The 20,907-nt window shown below is 37.3% G+C and overlaps 2 protein-coding genes across 6 annotated transcripts; both read left to right on the top strand.

Moving 5' to 3' along the window:
* Positions 1-4,591: 4,591 nt before the first annotated feature.
* znf207b (zinc finger protein 207, b) lies at positions 4,592-14,937 on the top strand. Of its 3 annotated transcripts, none has more exons than XM_058778318.1 (11): positions 4,592-4,790; positions 5,187-5,313; positions 5,398-5,536; positions 7,144-7,326; positions 7,419-7,494; positions 7,577-7,647; positions 9,494-9,636; positions 10,131-10,223; positions 10,682-10,894; positions 11,087-11,252; positions 13,477-14,937. In XM_058778318.1, the coding sequence occupies exons 1-11, from the start codon at positions 4,750-4,752 to the stop codon at positions 13,626-13,628; spliced, it is 1,404 nt and encodes a 467-aa protein (XP_058634301.1). In that variant the 5' UTR covers positions 4,592-4,749; the 3' UTR covers positions 13,629-14,937. The 3 variants fall into 3 exon arrangements, with proteins under 3 accessions (XP_058634301.1, XP_058634302.1, XP_058634303.1); XM_058778320.1 differs by having other exon boundaries at positions 4,773-4,900; positions 5,143-5,313; XM_058778319.1 differs by lacking the exon at positions 10,131-10,223 and having other exon boundaries at positions 4,593-4,790.
* Positions 14,071-20,846, top strand: cd7al (cd7 antigen-like). 3 transcript variants are annotated; one of them, XM_058778323.1, is made up of 5 exons: positions 14,071-14,137; positions 14,362-14,432; positions 17,127-17,452; positions 19,207-19,310; positions 19,964-20,846. In XM_058778323.1, the coding sequence occupies exons 2-5, from the start codon at positions 14,404-14,406 to the stop codon at positions 20,138-20,140; spliced, it is 636 nt and encodes a 211-aa protein (XP_058634306.1). In that variant the 5' UTR covers positions 14,071-14,137; positions 14,362-14,403; the 3' UTR covers positions 20,141-20,846. The 3 variants fall into 3 exon arrangements, with proteins under 3 accessions (XP_058634306.1, XP_058634305.1, XP_058634304.1); XM_058778322.1 differs by lacking the exons at positions 14,071-14,137; positions 14,362-14,432 and adding an exon at positions 15,089-16,809 and having other exon boundaries at positions 17,099-17,452; XM_058778321.1 differs by lacking the exons at positions 14,071-14,137; positions 14,362-14,432 and adding an exon at positions 15,089-16,809 and having other exon boundaries at positions 17,084-17,452.
* Positions 20,847-20,907: the final 61 nt, after the last annotated feature.

The raw sequence follows: 20,907 nt of genomic DNA, 5'->3' as shown, positions 1-20,907 counted from the left end.
GCTCTGTTCTTTTTATCAACATTACTTTGTCTCCTGCATCGGCTCTTCTCTGGCTTTAATCAGTCAACCCTCGGCTGACAGAAGACTGTTAATAAAGTTTTGGGTACCAGACAAAACAGTGGTTTTGGGTACTAGACAAGACTTTATATTAATTGGTTTTGGGTATCGACAATCCTGCTGACTAGTTGTTTGGATACCAGACAAAATGGATATGCCATCTGGGGCTATCAGGCCTGGAGACTCGACCTAACATGTGGGACTAATGACTGATTGAATAGGATTCTTTAATACTTTAGGCCACCGGCATGCAAACCTAAGGAATTATCTATGAAAGAAGTAAATATTTATGTGAAAGTAAACCAAATCAATTACAAACTGATCGCCGGAGCAATGGTGTGTCAGTATCCTGAACAAATATTTCTAGAAGCTTGTTTAACACAAATACTGTAAAACCAAAATGGGGCAAATTGATAAGCATTTACTTTACACTGTTAATTTACAATCCTCCACTTTATATTTTACAAGCTGCAACAGTTTGGAAAGAGAACTCTCTCCCCTGATATCCCTATTGAAAAAACAAAACAGCATTAGGTATGTTTTGAAGCATGGTGGCTAGTTTGAGCTGGTCCTGAGCTGGTTATAAACTGGTTTGAGCTGGTCATGTGCTGGTCCTAAGTTTGTGGCCAACTAAGGATCAGCTTAAACCAGCTCAAACCAGCTGACATGCTTCAAAACATACCTAACCAGCACGTTTTTCTTTTCAACAAGGATAGCCAGCCCCATCATATGACCTTAGCCTTGCACTATGCCATGAGAGGAGTGCAAAATTAGGTCATCACAGAGATTTCATTCCAGAGGACTGGTTTTGGCAACCTGGTACCTGTCTCCTAATTTCCTACAAAACCTAGTAAATTGACAAAAACACAGAACTCAGTGGGCACACTGGCTGTGTTGCTTATTTAAACATCATCTGGCAGAGAATTCTGAAACGAAACAGCAGCTATTTGGGTGGAGATGGAAGACCACTGATTCCATTTTTACCATGTCTGGCTTATAGTAGCTTTTGGGTGTAGGATAAGACAAGTAGATTATCTTGCTGGTTAGCTATTACTACACACACTTCTTTCCAGTATTTTCAATATTTTTCAACGTCAACAAACAGGCTATGGATGGATCTGAGCAAATGTCACCTATGCAAAGAAGGATGAATCCAGACTGAAAATGTTTTAATGGATAACACTATCTATCCTATCCTAACCTCTTAACCAGCCCAATTTTCCACATGGTCTTTTAAGATAGAGGGGCTGCTGGAATGGAGTCTAAAGAGAACTATTTGTAGAACCTAAACAGTCATCAAGGATTGTAAGGTCTTCTAGATGGAACCAAGGTTACATTGTGATTCAGTTCAATCCTTCAACTTATTAAAGGACAATCTTCACATGAGCCAAAGGATTCAAGCTACCTGGAGGTGCCACAAAGAATTTCTCTTACTGCAACCCAAGAGAAAGTAAAGTGTTTGTCTGAGGAGATCAAACAAATAAAGAGAATGTTGCTGGATGTGGGCCAGATGATGAAGGACATCCAAAAATAGAAGTTTCTCATTTTCTCCTAGCTCAGAATGTAGTTCCAACTTAGCTTCTCCTGGAATCCCCTGTTTCCAATCCAATCCAGTTCATTTGGCAAGAGGATGTGAATAACAGAGCTTCTCTGTACTTTACTTTTTTCATCTCAGTCTGTGTTGCCTATCATCTCAGCATCCACAAGTAGAGGTCTATCAGAGAGACACCACCTAGCTTCCTGACTTCATTGGGCCTCCAGCACCTGATGCAAATAATTCTAGGCTCTAACCTTCCTTAAATCCCACTGGAATAAATGAATGCTTGACTCTGCAGCTAACTGGTCCCCCATTGATATTTACAGTCTGTCATCATAATAGGGGTCTTTACCCCAGTAACAAGCAGGTATGGATGGGTCTGAGCGCAAACCTTATTAAATGCAGGGAAATGATCCAAACACCCTGGAATATACAAAAGAATAAAAAAGGATTGTGCCTATTCTGGCGACATATAGTATGAGAGGAGACCAATTAGAACTTTCATTGTCCCAATGGCAACAGGGATACATAGGGCATGCAAGACTATCTGTAAAGTACTAATAAAACATCTTCCATAAAAAGGGAGAATTTGAATAGCTGCTGCAATATTGATTAAATATTAATGGCTGCCACATTACAGTAAATGCCATGACACACCAAATCCCCATCAAAACATTAGCAGCAAAGTCAACTACAGCCAACATCTAGCTTGTAGTTTTGTGACTGCCTGAGAGGAAATAACTATCTGTTTTGAAAGGTGACAGTAGCCTATATTTGTCATTCAAAAGGGGCCAAAAAGCCCCTGATGGGATCCACCTAGCACAGACAGTGCAAAACCCACCACACAACCTGCTGACAGACACTCAATGTCCAACGTTGGCCAACAACCACTATGTTTTAGAATAATTTAGAGTAAAAAACTATTGAATTAAAATGTTGTTATTTAATATTTTAAAAATTTTGTATTCACATTATTTTATTTAAAATATTAAGAAATAACAACTACGTTTTGTACAATTATTGTAAAAGTTTAAGAATCAATCAATCAAACAAACAGTGACAGGAAATGCTCCCCTCCACTTCTGCTCTCTGTCTCTCTTGCATCTTTTTCCTCTTCCAACTTCAGGAAGTCCAAGAGGTCACTGGATCTTTTCCTTTTGCATCGAACCTGGGGGAAGGTCGGAGTGGTATCTGCAAACAGATGAATCTGATAAGTTCGTGCTGAGCAGTTGAGGATATTAAAACAGGTGGTGTAATAGAGCAAAGATTTTCAATAGCCTCATTCATTAGGATGAACCAAGGCCATGTTGCAGCAGTAGCCTCTCCTGACTCTGATCCTACTGCTAGCCATAAGCTTCTAAACCCCAAAAAGATCAACTTTGCAAGAAATTCTAGAATTATTTACATTTACATTTATGCATTTAGCAGACGCTTTTATCCAAAGCGACTTACATTGCATTCAAGTTACAGTTTTTACATTTTGTCAATATTAATTTAGAAGAAAATTAATATTTCTGGAGATTATAAAACTAGCATACCACTGAAGTACAAAGAATTATCAAAAGTATCAACTGGATGAGGAGTCTTACCTCGCACTTTATCACACTGAACAGCTGGTCATCCTCAATTAAACATCCACATCTGCAGTCAAATCTCAGCCTTCACAATTTACATAGTGCTGCCATGTTTCTTGCCCTCATGTGGTGGAGATGTGAATTGCATCAGATGTGAAGGCAAAAGATTAGGTTTGTGCCAAATTTGTGAAAATAGACTGAAACATTTCAAGAAACAAACACAATTATAAATGATAAAAGCACTCTGAAACTTCTATAAACCCTAAGGTGCTCTTGTCAACTTCTACATTGCAAGATAGAAGTTGGCAAAACAATCAAGTGTCAAAGAGCGAAAGACCTCTGTTATGCAGAACTACTGAATAACAAAAGTGGTAAACGAAGGTGTTGTTTTGCTTTCAAGGATTTCATGCAAATACTCAGTTATAGATATCTCATTTGATGTTTTGACCCTGACAAAAACCTCAATTTGAAGCATAATTTTGCTGTACTGTCAATTTAAAAGAAAGGCACATAAGAACATGCAGTTCTTTTGCAACTCTGCAACGAAAGGTCTGTATGCATGTTCTTTCTTAATCGTTATGTTTTGCTGAGGCTTTACACGTCTCAGTGATGACAAACACCACACTATAGCTTGATCATGGCACTAATTACTGTAGTGAACTAAATACACTTTGTACGCTTTACAAACCTTCTGAATGCCTAAGCTATATAAGAACAAATTTGGGCCAGGTGTTCTAACAAATAATGCTACCTATCAGATTATGCTGCCAACACTGTATTTTTTATACTGTAAGGGTAGGTTTAGGGTTGTGGTGTACATGTTAATGAAGCCTCACACCTTATTAATATCATGCTGGAAGCAAAATCTGATAGGTAGCATTTTGTTTTGGGACAAATGTTTTCAAGTGCAATTGCTGGTTGTTTTTATTAAAGTGTTTAATAGTTGAATTCTTTAGTTAAATTATGAAATGTTTAAGAGCATTATTTTGTGGATTCACAGCTCTCATTTTGATAGTTCTCTTATCTCGAGAAACTAATAATTGTGAATTTGTGATACAATGAAACAGACAGAATCCTCTATTTTATGGAGTGATGGGTTGTCCCATAGACTGTAAAAAAATATATAAATAAATAAAAAACTAATGCTTGTGTGCTGCACAAATCACCTCCCATGTTGTTTACAATGTTACTGCAGGTTGTGCAACATACAATGAACAATGTCTACATCAGGGTGAATTTAAGCAAACTGCAAGTACTATTTGTTAGTAAAACAAATACAGTGGAAAAGTGCAACTTTAGAATAATAATTTTAAAAAAAAATCCTATAGGATTAAAATCCCATTAAAATAATCCTACAGGATATGGGCGGGGTTATGTCTTAACGTCATCAGGAGCGCGCGGACGGACGGTGTTGCGTGTTTGCGTCATAGCCCGCTGCATTGTGGGTGAGAGACATTAGCGGAGCAGCGCCATTTTTTTGTGTGTGTGTGTTCCGAACTGAAATCAAAAAGCTGCGTTCGGTGGCTGTTTCAAATCCTTTCCCCCTTTTGGTTTAGGAGACAATAACGAGTTATTATTAAAATGGGACGAAAGAAGAAGAAGCAATTGAAGCCTTGGTGTTGGTATCCTTTTCATGTCCCGATGCGGCCTGTTCAGTGCTGTTTCAGCGGCGTGATCATGAATTTGAGCTCATGCTGTCAGTTTCACACTGCAGTCAGAAAAACAGAAGCCTGTATGTTTCACATTGGTGCATTTTCTTCATTTAATGCCATGTGGTGTATCTTGTTTATTAGGATTAAGAGCGTATTTTTGACACAATAGCTGTGTCTCGCTGTCGCGCTTTTTGGATTGTAAATGTAATTATCTTCTATAACCGCAGTCAGATGCTTATTTCACCATTATCATCACATTTGCTTGTTCTTTACACATTGCAGTTTGATCTCAAGCTCTTTACATATTTCTTTCCGTTCTTAGCGTTCTCTCGTCTCCCTCAGTGTGATCCTTAATCAGACTTCCAGGTACTGCAACCGAGATTTCGACGATGAAAAAATTCTTATTCAGCACCAAAAAGCCAAACATTTCAAATGTCATATATGTCACAAGAAGCTGTACACAGGACCTGGATTAGCCATACACTGCATGCAGGTATGGACAGTAGTGATGTGTTACTGATACGTTTGCTTTGATGTTTGGTAAAGGTTGTTGAGTTATTAAATCCGTGTTTTAAAGGTGCACAAAGAAACAATAGACGCAGTTCCCAATGCTATACCGGGAAGAACAGACATAGAACTGGAAATCTATGGCATGGAGGGTATTCCAGAAAAAGACATGCAAGATCGGAGAAGAGTACTTGAACAAAAGTCTCAAGGTATGGTGTTATAGTGCTTAGGCAAACTAATTTGTGTTTAAAATATCTATAGGATGATTTGTGACAGAAATATAGGGTAAACGTACCTATTAAGCTCACCAAAATCTACATTGAGAAATTTGTAGTTTACAAGATATTGATTTCAGTACAAAAAGTTGCGTTAAAATAAAATAATCTCTCACAGATAAATATTTTATTTTAAATGACATAAACGCATTTCTGTTAAGATATACATCATTAAATGCAAAAAGTCAGGCTGTGCTTAATGGGCATTTTTGTACCCTTTAATCACACCCCTGTTCCCATTAAGCTCACATCATGTTTTATTGAAAATTCTTGTTTATTTTAAACAACCTTTTTAAAGAATAATTGAAAAATATATTTTTTGAAGGTACAAAGTCAATCACAATAAACAACACTAAAAACAAGCAACAAGGCATTCAAGTCGATCAGTTATATATTCATAATGAAGTGTCATCTTAGCACATTGCAACATCTAGACTAGTCCACGTTCAGCTAAATAACACATTCAAAAATCAAATAACAAAACAAACCAATAAAACATTTAATTCATGGGGATAAACCCAGAAACTAGCCTCATTATGAAGCCTCTTATTAAATGGATGTCAACTTATCTATAGTCTCTTATGGCTGGAATACACTACATGATTTTTGCCCCGATTTTCTACCGATTTACAGTCTGGAGAAGGTGGTGCTAGTTGCCAAAGATCAGAGCCAGTCTGCAGATTAGATTTGACAGAATCCATAGAAAATCTATTAACTTAAATTAAAGTGACAACCATCAGTTAATATTTAAAGTCTGTTTATGACGTATTTACATAGAAGTTCAATGTGGAAGAGCTTAAAGAGAGCACACTGAGCTTAATTGGAGCAGCAACAATTTTTAATAAATTTCATGTAGTATTTATTATACTTTTTCTTATTGATGTCACACTGAAGCTGTGTGATTTTCATAGTAGTGCACCCTTTAAGCTCACCTTACAATAATATGAAATCTTTAAAAATTACAGCAGTATAAAACCACAGACCAGCAATAAACTGTAAATTTATAATATTATGGATTTAAAAGTATAAGCCAGTAATGCCTGTGAAGTAATATATTAGCGTAGCACACAATCTTATACAGCTAGTCAGCTAACTGTGTTCTGTAGCATCTGTGCTATGTTGCTAAAACTTCTTTTGGATCTAATTGTAATTATTACCAGGTTATAATATGCAAAAGTCTGAACATTAATCTCTTTAATTTTACAGTAAGTAGTGAAACTTACCCAAAATAAAGGCTTAAAAATCTTTAAAAAGCACATTTTAAGGGCTCCTCTTTTGGTGAAAGTTTTCAGACAGCTTTCAAAATGGCTGCCAGACAGTGTAAACACATGGAGAATCATATCTCGGCATGCAATGATCTGATTGACTTGAAATTACAAGAGTTATGTAGTAACAAACACATCAATTGGTTAAGACATCAAGTATGATAATACATTATTTTTTTTCTTTTTATAATCTGAGCTCAAATATGGAAGTGTGCTTAATGGGTACGTGAGCTTAATAGGTACGTTTACCCTAAACTTGTTCTGTTATCCGAGCAGAGAGTCAGAAGAAGAAACAGAACCAGGATGATTCTGATGAGGACGACGATGATGATGAAGCTGGACCTTCATCATTTCAGCAGCCTGCTGCTCAGCCTCAGGCAGCCTACATACCCCCAATGACCCAGGCGGGCATGCATCCTGGTCATCAGGCCCAAGGCATGCCACCCGCTGGTTATGTAGGTGTGTATGCCAATAGTTTAAAAAGCCTAAGTAGTTTAAATACCTCTCAAGCTAAAGTGTGCCCCATTAATACTTCACATCTCTTCCTAAAGGCATGCCACCGATGTTGACTGGTGTCCCACCAATGATTCCTGGGATGCCACCAGTAATGCCAGGCATGCCACCTGGGTAGGTCTTAATTTTCAGTTATAGAGGTTATAAGCTGATATATTATGGTCCAGTGATTTATCTTTGGTCCTGTTTTGCATAGCATGATGCCAATGGGAGGGATGATGCCCCCGGGTCCGGGAATGCCTCCGATGATGCCCGGCATGCCACCAGGTCAGTGTTGTTAACAATTATTGATGATAAATTACTTAAAGCCCAGTTCATATTATTAATAAACAGTCATTATTCAGGGCTCGCAAAATCGCTAGCCCAATGTCCCGGGGCTATTGTGTTTTCCAGTCGGGCTACCAAAATGTATCACTGCCTGCCCGACGGGCTCCTTAAATACAGATCTCCCGCGGGTCCTTATAAACTCTGAAAGTGAGTTGTATCAAAATTAAGGCCATAAAAAGTTTTAAATATGTTAAATGGTGTAAGAAATGTCTTAATTATAATTTCAAGAGGTCTTACAGTTGGGGATGGAAAGACAAGAGTCGTGCGATACTGCAGGATTAAACTTCAAAAGGCAATGATGTCATTGAATAAACATGAGCGCTGCACGTTTCAAGTCAAAACGCGGCGTGGTTGTCTTATGTGAATGTATCTGAAGGGAACCGACTGTCCTCAGAAACGTTGGCATTTTAATTTCATTTTCCCTATAATTCCTGATAAAGCAGCGTTTATGAGCGCTGAGCTGCTTTGTGTACAGTGTTTCCAGGGAAACCGCAATATTTCAGCGTTGATGAATTTGCATTTCCAATAAGCCTTTCTTGCTGTTTATGGGTCAGATCAATGCAAATATCAACGCATGTTTTTACGCAGCAAACACATAGTTGTAAATGAGAAAGAAGTTGATGTGCCTTCTAAAAATCTAAACAATTAAGACAGTAATATTTATACGTTTTAAATGAACAATTTATATGTTTGTTTGATCCCTTTTCATAAAAACTGTCTATAGCCTGAAACGCTGTTGTATAAGATTTTTGTTTTTGTGAAAACCTGTATCTGAACTGTAAATCATGTAATTTTATGGCTCAATACTGTATGTTACCATAGACATTGTCCAACCCCGCTCATTATGTGTTCATTTTACTTGTACAGCTCTTAAAATGGGTCATAAATTGTAAATATAAATATATTTTTAAAAAATTCTGCAGATACCCTGTAAATAGTGAAATAAAATTCCTTCCTTCATATTTGTTGATATTTGTGTATTGAAAATATTTTTGATTGACATTTAAACTCCTATCTAATTTTCTATATTAAATACATTTTTTGGGCTAGTTAAATTAATTTTCGGGCTGCCAAAATCTGAAGAGTACCTGCCCGAAGGGCTACCAGGGATTTTGAAATTTTGCGAGACCTGTTATTTTTAGTGTTACTTAAAATTTTCATTGTAGGGTGTGTTCACACTTGTCATGTTTGGTTCAATTAAAACGAACTCTGGTGTGATTGCTCTGTTAGTGCGGTTCATTTGAGTAAGTGTGAATGCTGCCATCCGAACCCTGGTGCGCACCAAACAAGTGGACCTATTTTATTCCATTCTATTCATTTTGTTCTAATTTATAAAAAACAAAAAAAACATGCTATGTGCACTGTGCTAAATGTAAATGTTAACTTTGTGTTGGATACACCACTCGGTTCCGCGTCGTCAAATCATGTCGCGTAACATCTTATCTTGTCATTACATCCTGATTTTGGTTCGTTTAGAAGTATTTGATGTGCCAGTGTGAACTCTAGCGGACCAGGACCAAATGTATCGTTTTCATTTTTTGGTCCAAACCAAGAGAACCGAACTACAAGTGTGAACACCCTAAAAGTGATTACATTTGGGTAATAAGGTATTTAAACTATTTGTGCTGTTCAGGTTATTCTCAGGTAACTTAAACTGCTTCATTTGATCAGCACTAGTTGAGCATCACATTTTTGGTTATTGATAATAGCCATTTTTTGCATCAGTTTGAGTACAAAAAAGTCCCAGTCAAACGGTTTTGGTAGTTGATCATTTTCTTGTTTTTAGGAATGCCACCTCATGTTGCCAGGCCTGGCATGCCTCCTATGGCACCTGCAGCCCCTGTCTCTGCTCCTGTAATGGCCAGCAGACCAGCTGTACCCGCCACACAGTCCGCTGCATCCAAACCTCTCTTCCCCAGCGCTGTGCAGGTACTGAATATAGAACCAGACCTATTTGCTGGTTGAGTATGTGTAGCCACTGTTAGTGAATAAACTTCAGGGTTCATCAACAAAGGTATTGGATTTAGGCTAAAGAAACAATCAAAAGTCAGTAGTCATTGTATTAGACAAGTTTTTTTTCTTTGATAAATACAGTGCCAGTAAAGGACAATAGCTAGTGTCACTGTTTAATAAGAATTTGTATGTTTAATGTTACAACAACTTGCAATTGGAGGAGCATCCTTTTAGAGATAACATTGTACCTTATCTTCCACTAAAAGGTGGTCAGTTTGAGGGTGCTGCCCTAGTGACAAGCTGTTGTATGCCTAAAGGTGCAGTTTTTGTGAGAATGTATGGTAAAGGGTCTGCATCTTCTTGCCACTTGCATCTTGCCACTAAAGAGACTAACTGAATAAATTCAAGGTTCAGTTTTCTCAGGAAGTCAAAGGAAACTGTTACTGTTGTCCTTTCTCTCTGTGCTTCAGATGGGGACTGGTGTTGCGAGCCCCAGCGCAGCCCCTGCGAGTGCAGAGACACAGTCTGCCTCCTCTAAGCCTCTGTTCCCTAGCTATGCTCAAGTACGCACTAGTTTGTGTGCTTCTCTTTACATCAGTACAACATGCAGATCAGACACGCTTGTCTCTGTCATTAGTAGATATGCACATGCATATAAAGCATGTGTTGATATTTAGGCAGATATTTAGTTGGTTGGTATTTTGATTAGTTTCTTCATGCATGCATATGCGTTTTGCTTTGGGCTTGTTATACATTCCTTATCTTATTTTTTTTTTTTTAAATTGTGGCAAAGAGTTTTTGTGCTACCTGTAATACCCCGTTTAGACTTCAGAGGTTATGTAGTTTGCTTTTGTAGGATTTTTTATTTATTTGCCAAAATGTTATTACTCCTGTAATTATCCAAAATGGCTTTACTTGAAAACATTTTATTGATGATGATTATTTGGCAGTGTGCACTGTGATTGTGGAGGACCTTTGCCTTAATTGCGAACATGTTTTGAAATTGTTGCTTTCATTTCAGGCGCAGCAGACGGTATCTGGACCGTCATCAACCACCTCTGTTTCTCCTAAGGTGACATTCCCAGCGTACACCCAGCCTTCTTCCACTCCCTCTGTTGCTGCCTCCTCCAGCACTGTGGCCAAGCCCCCTGCCACAGTCACAAGTAAGCCAGCCACCCTCACCACCTTGAGTGCTACCAGTAAGTTGATGCACCCTGATGAGGATATCTCGCTGGTGAGTGCTTGAGTTTTGCTCTAACTACTTTTTTTGACAGTAAGTAATTGTGAATGCATTAACTGGTATTATGAAATATTGCTGAAACAAATGAAAGAGTTAGCTGATGTTGTGAGAATACATGCAGTCCAAAGTGTGTTCTTGTTACTGCAAGTGTCTGATTTCATTTTTATTGTCTTGGTCCCAATTCAGGAAGAGAGACGGGCTCAGCTGCCTAGGTACCAGAGGCTAATCCCTCGGCCTGGGCAGACTGCAGCAGCTGCTGCCTCGGCTCCCCCTAGTGGAGCAGTGGGAGGAATGATACCTGCCCAGCAGGTTTTACCTCCTCAGCAGCCTGGAATGAGGCATCCCATACATGGTAAGATTGTGTCTGTAGATCATATAATTTCTGTTTAAATTAATTAGTTTAAATTAAAATTCGATTTATTTTATTTAGTTAGTTTTTTTGTACTCCTATTTATTATTTATGACGGCGTTTTAGTGCCACATTTAAAAAAAAAAAAAACATTCTACGATTACGAGATTAAAGTCGTAATATTTTGAGAATAAAGTCGAAATACTACGAGAATAAAGTTGAAATTACCAGAATGAAGTCAAAATATTTTGAGAATAAAGTCAAGCCACAAGAAGGCAGCGCATTCATATACACGCTGTAAGTTTCAGGAGTGACAACCGCATTTAAATGCGGGAGTCAATCCCCTATATTATTGTTATGTGTATGTACGGAACAAGACTCAGGCCTTTTCTCAATATGTGTTCTTATACGATATTGCGTCCTTGTCTTCTCGCTCTACTCCATCATTAACCGTCGAAGTTCAATTCCAATACTCGAGAATGCAAGTACACATGAAAGTGCCTGGATGTGTTCTTGAAATCGAGGATGCATCGAATGCAGACTTGAGAGAATCAAACCATTAGAAATCCCAGAAGACGCTGCGGGCGGACGACGTATGGAAGCCTGTAAGCTTTAAACTTCATTCTCGCTGAAGAGATTCCCGCTGTAAGCGGGACAGTATGTGACGGCTCGTGAAAGTAAACATTTGTCGTTTTGTTTTGCATAATTTTAATGAAGTGAGAGAGCCTGTCGTACTTTTTATTGGCATATTAAAAAGACTATGTAACGTTATACATGGCCTAATAATTTTCACAAATACATGCAGTTAAAAAGCTATAAAATATGAAAATATTTTGTATAATAAAATGAAATAAATTTTTTAAATGCGTTATGGCATTTGTTCGTGATGTTATTGTGCATTGCATGTCGCTGTCTCACTCCTTATAACCTGCTGGGACTGTCAGTTAAGCAGCAAGAACACAGCGCATCTCAATTCTCACAAAGACCCGTTCTGGGTTCTCGTGTCCTTCCGAGTTCATTCTCTCAGGATACCCTGGCAAGAGATCCATGAGAACACAAGACCGTTCTTTGCGTTCTTGAAATTGAGAAACAGCCTCACTCTCAAAACTGCGATTTATTGACAGCTTGGAAACCATAGCAACGTTTTGCCGTATCATTATTGTGACAAAAGTAGTAATATAGTGACAAACACTTGCTAAATTCAGCAGTTCAACCAAAGTAAAGTGGACTGAGGCATTATGTTTTGTTTATGCTTTTTCAGGCTACTTCACAGAGTGCGTTCTGTCTGTGTTGCCATGATCACGCATTACAAGCATTTTTTTGGGCTTGTTGTTTAAGCTCGGATCATAAAGCGATCGGGTTTATGGAGTTATCAAAGTGAGGAGACACAAGTCGCTATATTTTGGTCTTATTTTTAGCACAAAGCATTTGGATTTACTTTTACGTTTTTATGGTTTTGTTCTTGTTTGCTGATTTTTCTAGCAAGATCTGGCAACACGAACGAGTCAAGGCTCATGCTGCTCTGGTACTGCTTTCCCTGTGGTTCACCACACATACAGAAGAGACATATATCTATGCACGTTAAAAACTTCATTAACAACTAGTTGTTCAGTTCGGTTCCGTACACACTGCATAGCATTTCTGTAAATCCGTAGGCCACGTACACACTGCAGCTAAATTCAGTTGTCAGTTCACCTTTTACTCCTTAATTGAGTTCTGAACACATGTAGGCTATGTTCACGCTGTCAATATTTCTCTTGAGTTAGCTTTATACCATTATCAGCATATGTTGAAGTCGATTCGTCTCTCATCATCTCTGAGAGAATATGCTGCATCAGATGCAGAAATTATTCTGCCATTCCGTTTTTACTTTCTACATAGTAAATTGACTGAGATTAAGACATTCACCAGCATAACTCTTACGCAAAGTTTGCACATTGCTTATATGATATCCAATCCATCCACCTTCATGGTTTAAAACAGAAATATTTCCAACATTGTGACGCAAGAAATTTCCCCAGCCCACAACGCCCCACCACCCCCCATATCGAAAACGTACCAAACCATGACACCACTGTGTTGTATTGAACCGAATCGTGAGTTTTGTGAACCGTTAATACCATAAGCACATGCTGACGCATTAAAATAAGGGAGTTTTAAATCATTAAGTATGGTAGAGCTAACTGCTTCAAGCTTAGGCGTTTAGTCACTGTGTTTTTGCTTTCAGGTCAGTATGGTGGTCCTCCACAGGGCATGCCTGGTTATATGGGTGGTGGCATGCCTCCTTATGGACAGAGTGCCCCAATGGTGCCCCCATACCAAGCTGGGCCTCCCATGGGCATAAGGCCACCTGTAATGTCTCCAGGCAGCCGATACTGAAATGGCTCTGTCGTCCCACTAGGTTTGGAGGTTAAACCTTTTCTCATCTTGTGCTTTTAATGTAGCCAAACCAATGAGCTCTAAACCCACTGCTGAAGAAAAACTGCATACTGGACATTTGAGATATGTAATAGCACACAAGAGTTCTGGATTCAGCCCTTAAATAAAGACAAAGAAGATAACAGCAGTATCAATGTTACAGTTGATACATGTATTGCTTTTCTTCCTATTGTGTTTCATTCAGGTTGTACAAGTACAGTATATTAGACAAAGGTTCATAATATATTGAAGCCGCTGGCCTAACAGTATCTCCATACTCAAGGCAAGTTCCCAGTAAGATTTCTGCTTCTATCTTAGTAGTGAAGCCCTCACAGCACCATACTGTGCTGTTGGACTTATTTTTTTTTGCTATATGTATTTGTAATAAAACATACTTAATTTGATTTTTTTTTCTTCTTGATTTTGTTTTTGTGTGAGTGTGTTTCCTGAACAGTGGAGTCTTCAGGCAGGTTGGTTTTCTTGATAAAGCCGTAATGACATTACAGATACACTCGCTCTGTCAATAACAAGTTTGTTCTGAAATGTTCATAAAGATATTCAGTATAGTGACAAAGTAAAGCTGTAATCACTCCTTAATATATTTAAATTACACATTTTTGCTTGATAACCTAGTTGCATGAATGATCTTTCCAGAAGTTGGATTTAAAATGCATCACACATTTGTCTGTGGCAGGCTTGATTGATATTTCTCAGTTACCAGTATTAAATTGGTACAATGGCTTGGAAGCATTTCCTGGTCTGCAGGTAAGAGCCACTGTGTGAATTACATTGTAAAGGATCTGATTTTATTGCATGTTTTTGTATTTGACCCATGGTTTTACTCTTCCTCATGTAATAAATTGACCAGAAACTGTTTTAGTGTTTGGGGGGGAAAGCAGGAAAAATTAACCCTAAAGAGATTTAACCAGTCAAGTGTTTGCCAGACAGTCACGGCATTTAGAGTAACGTCTGTGTTTGCATCTATCAGACTTTTAATGCCCTTAAAGCAGAGGTTTGCCAACCCTGCACTTCAAGAGCTACTGTCTACAGAGTTTAGTTTTAACCCTATTACAACACAGATGTGCTATTTGATTTCACACCGTAAGTTTTCATCTTTCCTTCCCAATTCGGTGTTATTTGGAAGGAAAAAGTTAATTTATTGCTAAGTCAGAACATGAAAATTCAATGCCGAAAAGTACTGTAAGGATTTATAGCAGAAAAGTTTGTTTGTACTGATGTTACAAATGTGAAATAAACATCTGTATTCTAATTTGACTGTTTCATTGCTTGGATTTTAATAAGCAATATACAGTACCAGTTTAAGTTTATTGTTTTCTAAACATTACAGAAAAAGAGTAATTAAAACACATTAAAAAAAAGAGCAAGAGACAGTATCTGTCAAGTTTTGTCTTGAGACCACAATTGCGCTTCTAATCCAAAGGCTTCATTAACATCTTTTTAATTTGGTAATGCCATTTCTAGTTTTGGATTAAAAAAGGAGAGTGCAAAATATTAAATTGTGTTAATCTGTTGTCTAAATCTATTTAACCAAAGCTATTAGTTCTGTCGGATCATTTAGAATCGCCAACTTGATTACAGCTTTGCACACTTTTATTTCATAATGCAGCTTGATGCTGATTGAGATGCATTTCCAACATACTTGAGTAAGCATCTATACAGTAGGAACTGTTTGGTAACAGGATTTATAAAAAAAAAAAAAAAAAACTTATCACAGATGATTGCCAGACCATGAGAAATTTGTCTACAGAAATGCAGCCAGAATGTCTGCAGCCCTTTAAATATTTAAAAATAAAAAAATCTGATTGGCCTGTTCAAAACATTCATGAGAACGCACTTTACAAAAGCTTCACCTTTATAAGAGGTGGTGTTTTGAGGTAAAGTTGAAAACAATTTTGTAATAAAATACATTTTATTGGTAAGCATTAAGAAAAAATGCTTTTGTATAGTCTGCGTTCAACACTTAATTACTTTGGAATATTTTTTGACACGTTTTTTTTTTTTTTTTGGTTGAATTTGAAAGGTGTCTTTAAAGGTGTAAAATCTTCTCAACAGGGAATCAATATGGTATTTATTTTCAATCTTCTCCCATGGTCATGATTTTAAAAAGATCAACAGCAGACCAGTTGGAACTTCAATCAAAAGTTGGCTGCTTCAATCAAAAACAAAGGGAGAAACAACATAATGATAACTGATTACATTGTAGTCAATGTATGCTTTATTTTCTGAGTTTTTTGTTGTTATTAATATTATTGTTATTATTCCATGATATGCTAGAGTTTGCCTTTCTTGCCCAAATCATTTTCCCATTTTAATAACTTAGCCACATTTTGTGCATTTTTCTTCTTCCCATACTCTTGTTTTGTGGTCTTTTGTGATCTAACAAAAATAATCGCTATTTGCTTTGCTAAATTACAATATTTTGCTGATCTTGAAAAGGATACTCTAATTACATGATTAGATAACAGTCCTTTTTTGAACTACTTGCTTTCCTTTACCTTCTCAGATGTGTAATAATAGCATGTGCATGTCTGATGTAAACACATCATTTTTAAGTACTAATAAATAAATGTATAAGTACTAATAAACAACCAATATGTTATGTTCTAATGTATTGGCTGATTATTAGTACTTATAAAGCACATACTGCACAATATTCTACATCCCTTAATCCTACCCCATACGTAAACTTAACTACCTTAGGAACTGTTAATAAGCAGTAATTAGAAGTTTATTGAGGCAAAAGTGGTAGTTAGTTAATAAGAAGAATTGGTCCCCAAACTAAATTGTGACCTTATTATTAAATACATACTACACTTTTGACTTAGGCTAAGCAATATAATGATGACTGTACGCAAAAATCTGTACGGTTTCATAATGATGAAACTGAAATTGACAAATCACTTAAGACTGATTTCCTTTTCCTTCTCAAGCGTCAAGGTGGAGTCAAAACACTGCTTAAAACTTTCATGTGGCATGATTTCGTTACGCTCGGAGACTATCTGGCTTTCCAACCAGTCACTATTTGCTTTTTTTTTTTTTAAATTTATTTACTTTTTAATAATGTTAGGTTTTAAGTATGCTCATATTGTTCTCTTGTTTCTTATCACCCCTTCTGTAACTGGTAAGTTAATACTTCATTCAGTTTTAACCTTTTTGTTGTAGTTTTTGAAGATTATAAAAGACATAATTTCATAAAATGGCCAGCAGTGAAACTAAAGTTTACATGCAGAAATGTTTGCACACAACACTTTGCAGTCAGACATATTATATTTTTGCAGCAAAAGTATTCTCCCAAGACTTAATGCTGGATTCTAGATCAGTTGTGTTAGGAGACTGTGTAACTTGCATGTGTTTTGCAGTGCATGCGATTCATCTAACAAACGTGACTAATTTAGGTCATTTCACCTCAGCACACGGGGGTATTGTTTATATCCACAGAGCAAGAAATTCATCCATTGACATTTCCTGTGAATCGGCAGAAAAAGAAGAAAAACCATTTGCCTTTTCGCTGAAACGCAGGTTGCTGCAGTCCAGACGAGTGATGTATCTTTCTAAAGGATTCCCACCGTTTATCAATAAATCTGAGGACAAGGATCGCGTTACTGTACGTGATGAGCTGGACAACCACACAGTTCATCTGACAATCTCAAACCTGCAAGGACAGGACACAGACATATACCACTGTGAATTCCACTATGGTGATCTTCCATTTGATAAGAATGTTGCTGGCAAGATGGAGTTCTTCATCTACGTTGAAGACTTGTGTAGGTGACCTTTACTGATATCACTTCTAATATGAGGTCTATGGTAATATCCCTTCCAAACACAGTGACAAGCCCGAAATAGGTTAATCTTGTCTTCAATCTACCATTATCTTTAAAAAAAAAGCTAAATCATCCAAATGCATTTTACTTTCAAATGAAAATATTGTTGAATTTTCAATTGAAAAAATTGTTTGATTGGCTTGCCCTGCAATGTGCATTTAATATACCTTACCTCAACAACAACAAACCGATTACTGATATTTTTTACTACATTAGCTTGTATCTGAATTTTTGTCAACTGTATGGAAATGTTGCAATCAAGACAGTAGATACCTGTGATTTATTAGTACCCCAGTTTATGCAACAAAGTAGCCTACCATTAAAAAGAATATCTGATTAACTCGAGCAGTGAAAGTCTTAAATTACTCAAAAGCAGCAGCCACAAAAGAATTCACCAATCAAATTAGAGGACCAAAAGTACCTGGGGCCTCATTTATAAAGCGTGGTACGTTTAAATCCACGCCAATGCTCATAAAAACGGTCTTTGACGTGGAAAAGTGCTTAGCGTCACGTCAGGATCCGAGCAGAGGTACGCACTTTTTATTGTCGGAGTAATGCAGAATTTTTCAAATGGCTGTTCTTCAAGTTCAAGATAATTTGCAATTCATAGATTTCACATCTGAAAGAGGCGCGTACGCTCGTTTTCTGTTCGTACGTTCATTCTATGAATCGCACGTACGCATTTCTGAGAAACGATCGTAAAATCAAATTTTGGACGGTTTCTGCGCAACATTTTATAAATAAGGCCCCTGCTGCGTAATGTGTCTTTTTCAGCCTTTTCATTTTCAGCTGATGGTTACAGAACCTAAGAAAATTTAAAAATAAAATAAAATAAAGTCAGGCAGAAACCTAACTACAATTTAGAGGTCTGCATTCCGGCGGCTGTCCCGCGGGACCCGTCCAGATTTCTTGCGACACACGGGATTAAATTCCCGAATAAAACGCGGTTGCGGTCGGTAACTGGTGCAATTTGAAACGGGAGCGGGCGGTCTAACAATATCCCGTTCCCGACGTCTTTTCAGAACAGCATATCTGTACTTTATTCAAGCACCGGTACAGCCTGCACTGGACTTTTATGCATGCACTGCACACAAGTGCTTCGTTTTATTTGCGAGTGACAGAGCAGAATAAAGATGGAGCAAAGTGTGGATGCACTGTCCATTCGTTTAACATTTTGCTGTCAATAAAAGACTCTTGACAAGACGAATAAAATAACAAATACGATTTTGTGCAGACTACACTTTTATTTGTTAGCGTATCTGTCTTTCTTTCAGTAGAGGAAATTTAAATGTGTGATTCTGAAAACGACATTTAAATTTAGCGGGAACGGTCGGGTCGGGAAGAAAATTATTCAAAGCGGACAGCGGGTGAACAAAGAATAAATATCGCGGGAGCGGGCGGGTGCGGGATATAACCTCGCGGGAGCGGGACTTAAAAAACAGTCCCGCGCAGACCTCTAGTACAATTAGCCTATACAGAAAGAGAGAAGGTCAGTTTTTGTGCATAATTATTTTAGATTATACTTCAGTTTTATATATATAAATATAATCCAAATAACTACAATAGTAGTAGTCATCATAAATACTGTATCTTACATAAAATGTAAATAACCATATAACGTGTGGAAATACACATACAGAAAAAATGCTCAATGATATAATCTGTTGTGTGTTTTTGTTGTGACTGTGTTGCAGCTCATGAGCCTAATTGTTCAAGTTACCTGCCATTGCTGTATGTGATCTCTGGAGCTGCATGTCTGCTGGGTGTTCTGGTTTTCACTCTCGCTACAGCTTACTGTGTAAGTATTTTAATTATAGTTTCATATTTGATTTTTAGGGAAGAGTGAGGTAACCTGTGCCATGTTTTACTTGTTCTTTAGGCAAGAAGAAATAAGATAGAAATACAACATACTTCTAAATTATAGTCAATGAAGACTGCTTTTAACTGAAATTAGAAGAAAATGCATAAAAATAGTCTTCATTATTGGGGAATATGCACTCTAAAATATGCTGGGTAAAATATGTACAAACCTAGTTATTGGGTTGTTTTGACGTGGCTGGGTTACTACCCAGAAGGTTGGGTTAAACATTCAACCCAACTGCTGGGTCAAAACAACCCAATAACCAGTTGCTGGGTTTGTCCATATTTCACAGAGCATTTTTTAGAGCGTGTAAAAGATTACGTAAAAAAAAGAAGATATGAGAAAACCATTTTACCTCATTTCAGTTTTAGGTTCATTTTAACTTAATGTATTTTATTTTACATATCCAATATTCCAATACCAAAATAAAAAAAAGTTGGCCCATATTTGCCTTTAAATCTTGTGTGACAGAGATTTTACATCTAATATGTGGATTAAAGCAGCTGTGTTTCCGACTATATGGTTTACACACCACTGCATATTCAGTGTTTCGGTTAAACCCTCCCTTCTATCAATTTCCTCTCACACAGTGTAAATGGCTTAACCGTAGAAAGCCACAGCCTGTAGTTCCTGTTTATGAGGAGATGGCCGGGGTGCGGCCCACCAAAGGAAAAGCCACAAGTCGTCACACCGATATTGCAAAACTGGAGGAAGCAAACAGCTCTGTGGCCCATTTGTTCAGCAACGAAAACCTTTATGTCAATTGATTTAACAAAATGTGTTGACTGGGAAGTGACTCCACTGAAGTGCTGATGTTCATGGTGATGCTCCACCTCACCCACAAAACCTTTCGGAAAAGTTGTTTGTTAGCATAAAGTTTGTCTTTTCATCTTTCATCTATACCTTCTTGTTAATGGTACTTCAAGACATATCATTTTAATGCTACAGAAACAGAATGTCAGCTTGCAGCATTTTTGATAGAGAAATTCTCTTGTTTTTTTGTCTGTAGCACAAAATAGTTCTGATAAAAGATAAAGTGTTTTGTGATACACTGGCAACAGTGTTTTTTCCACTGTCTGCACATTCTCTGCGTTAAAAAAAAGTGTTGTGGTTTCACAAAAATACATTGTTGAAGGACCTGTTTATTGAAATGTTGGAAAAGGCGGAAACTGAAAAGGAAAAAATCCAGTTGACAGACTTTCACATCATTGTTCTGTTCAGACATTTGTCAAATATTAAAGCATGCAAATAACTTATACAAGATTGAGTGTTTGCACAGTTTCGCATTTACACAAGCAGTAGAGGTGACTTCCTGTCTTGTCTCACACTTGGTTGATTTTGGACTGCAAATAGTCCATCAGACATTTTGAGACAAAAGTGAGAGCAAAGAGTTGCATTTGTTGGCTTTAAATATGAATGCAATATGTTTTTATTCACTTTGTAACAAATAAATATTTTCTCTCCTTTACATATTTACAGTTTGCTTGCATCTTATTTAAAGAAAAAGTCTCGCATAGAGTCCCCAGACCTGGGA

Source organism: Onychostoma macrolepis, chromosome 06 (assembly GCF_012432095.1).
Source record: "Onychostoma macrolepis isolate SWU-2019 chromosome 06, ASM1243209v1, whole genome shotgun sequence".
NCBI lineage: Eukaryota > Metazoa > Chordata > Actinopteri > Cypriniformes > Cyprinidae > Onychostoma > Onychostoma macrolepis.
This window is presented reverse-complemented; position numbering and strand designations above follow the sequence as displayed.

Coding starts and splice junctions, on each gene's coding strand:
- znf207b (XM_058778318.1), top strand. CDS start 4,750: ATGGGACGAAAGAAGAAGAAGCAATTGAAGCCTTGGTGTTG. Junction 7,648..9,493: donor GATGCCCGGCATGCCACCAG/GTCAGTGTTGTT, acceptor TCTTGTTTTTAG/GAATGCCACCTCATGTTGCC. Junction 9,637..10,130: donor TCTTCCCCAGCGCTGTGCAG/GTACTGAATATA, acceptor TCTGTGCTTCAG/ATGGGGACTGGTGTTGCGAG.
- cd7al (XM_058778321.1), top strand. CDS start 16,527: ATGATGACTGTACGCAAAAATCTGTACGGTTTCATAATGATGAAACTG. Junction 16,810..17,083: donor TATCACCCCTTCTGTAACTG/GTAAGTTAATAC, acceptor TGACTAATTTAG/GTCATTTCACCTCAGCACAC. Junction 17,453..19,206: donor CATCTACGTTGAAGACTTGT/GTAGGTGACCTT, acceptor ACTGTGTTGCAG/CTCATGAGCCTAATTGTTCA.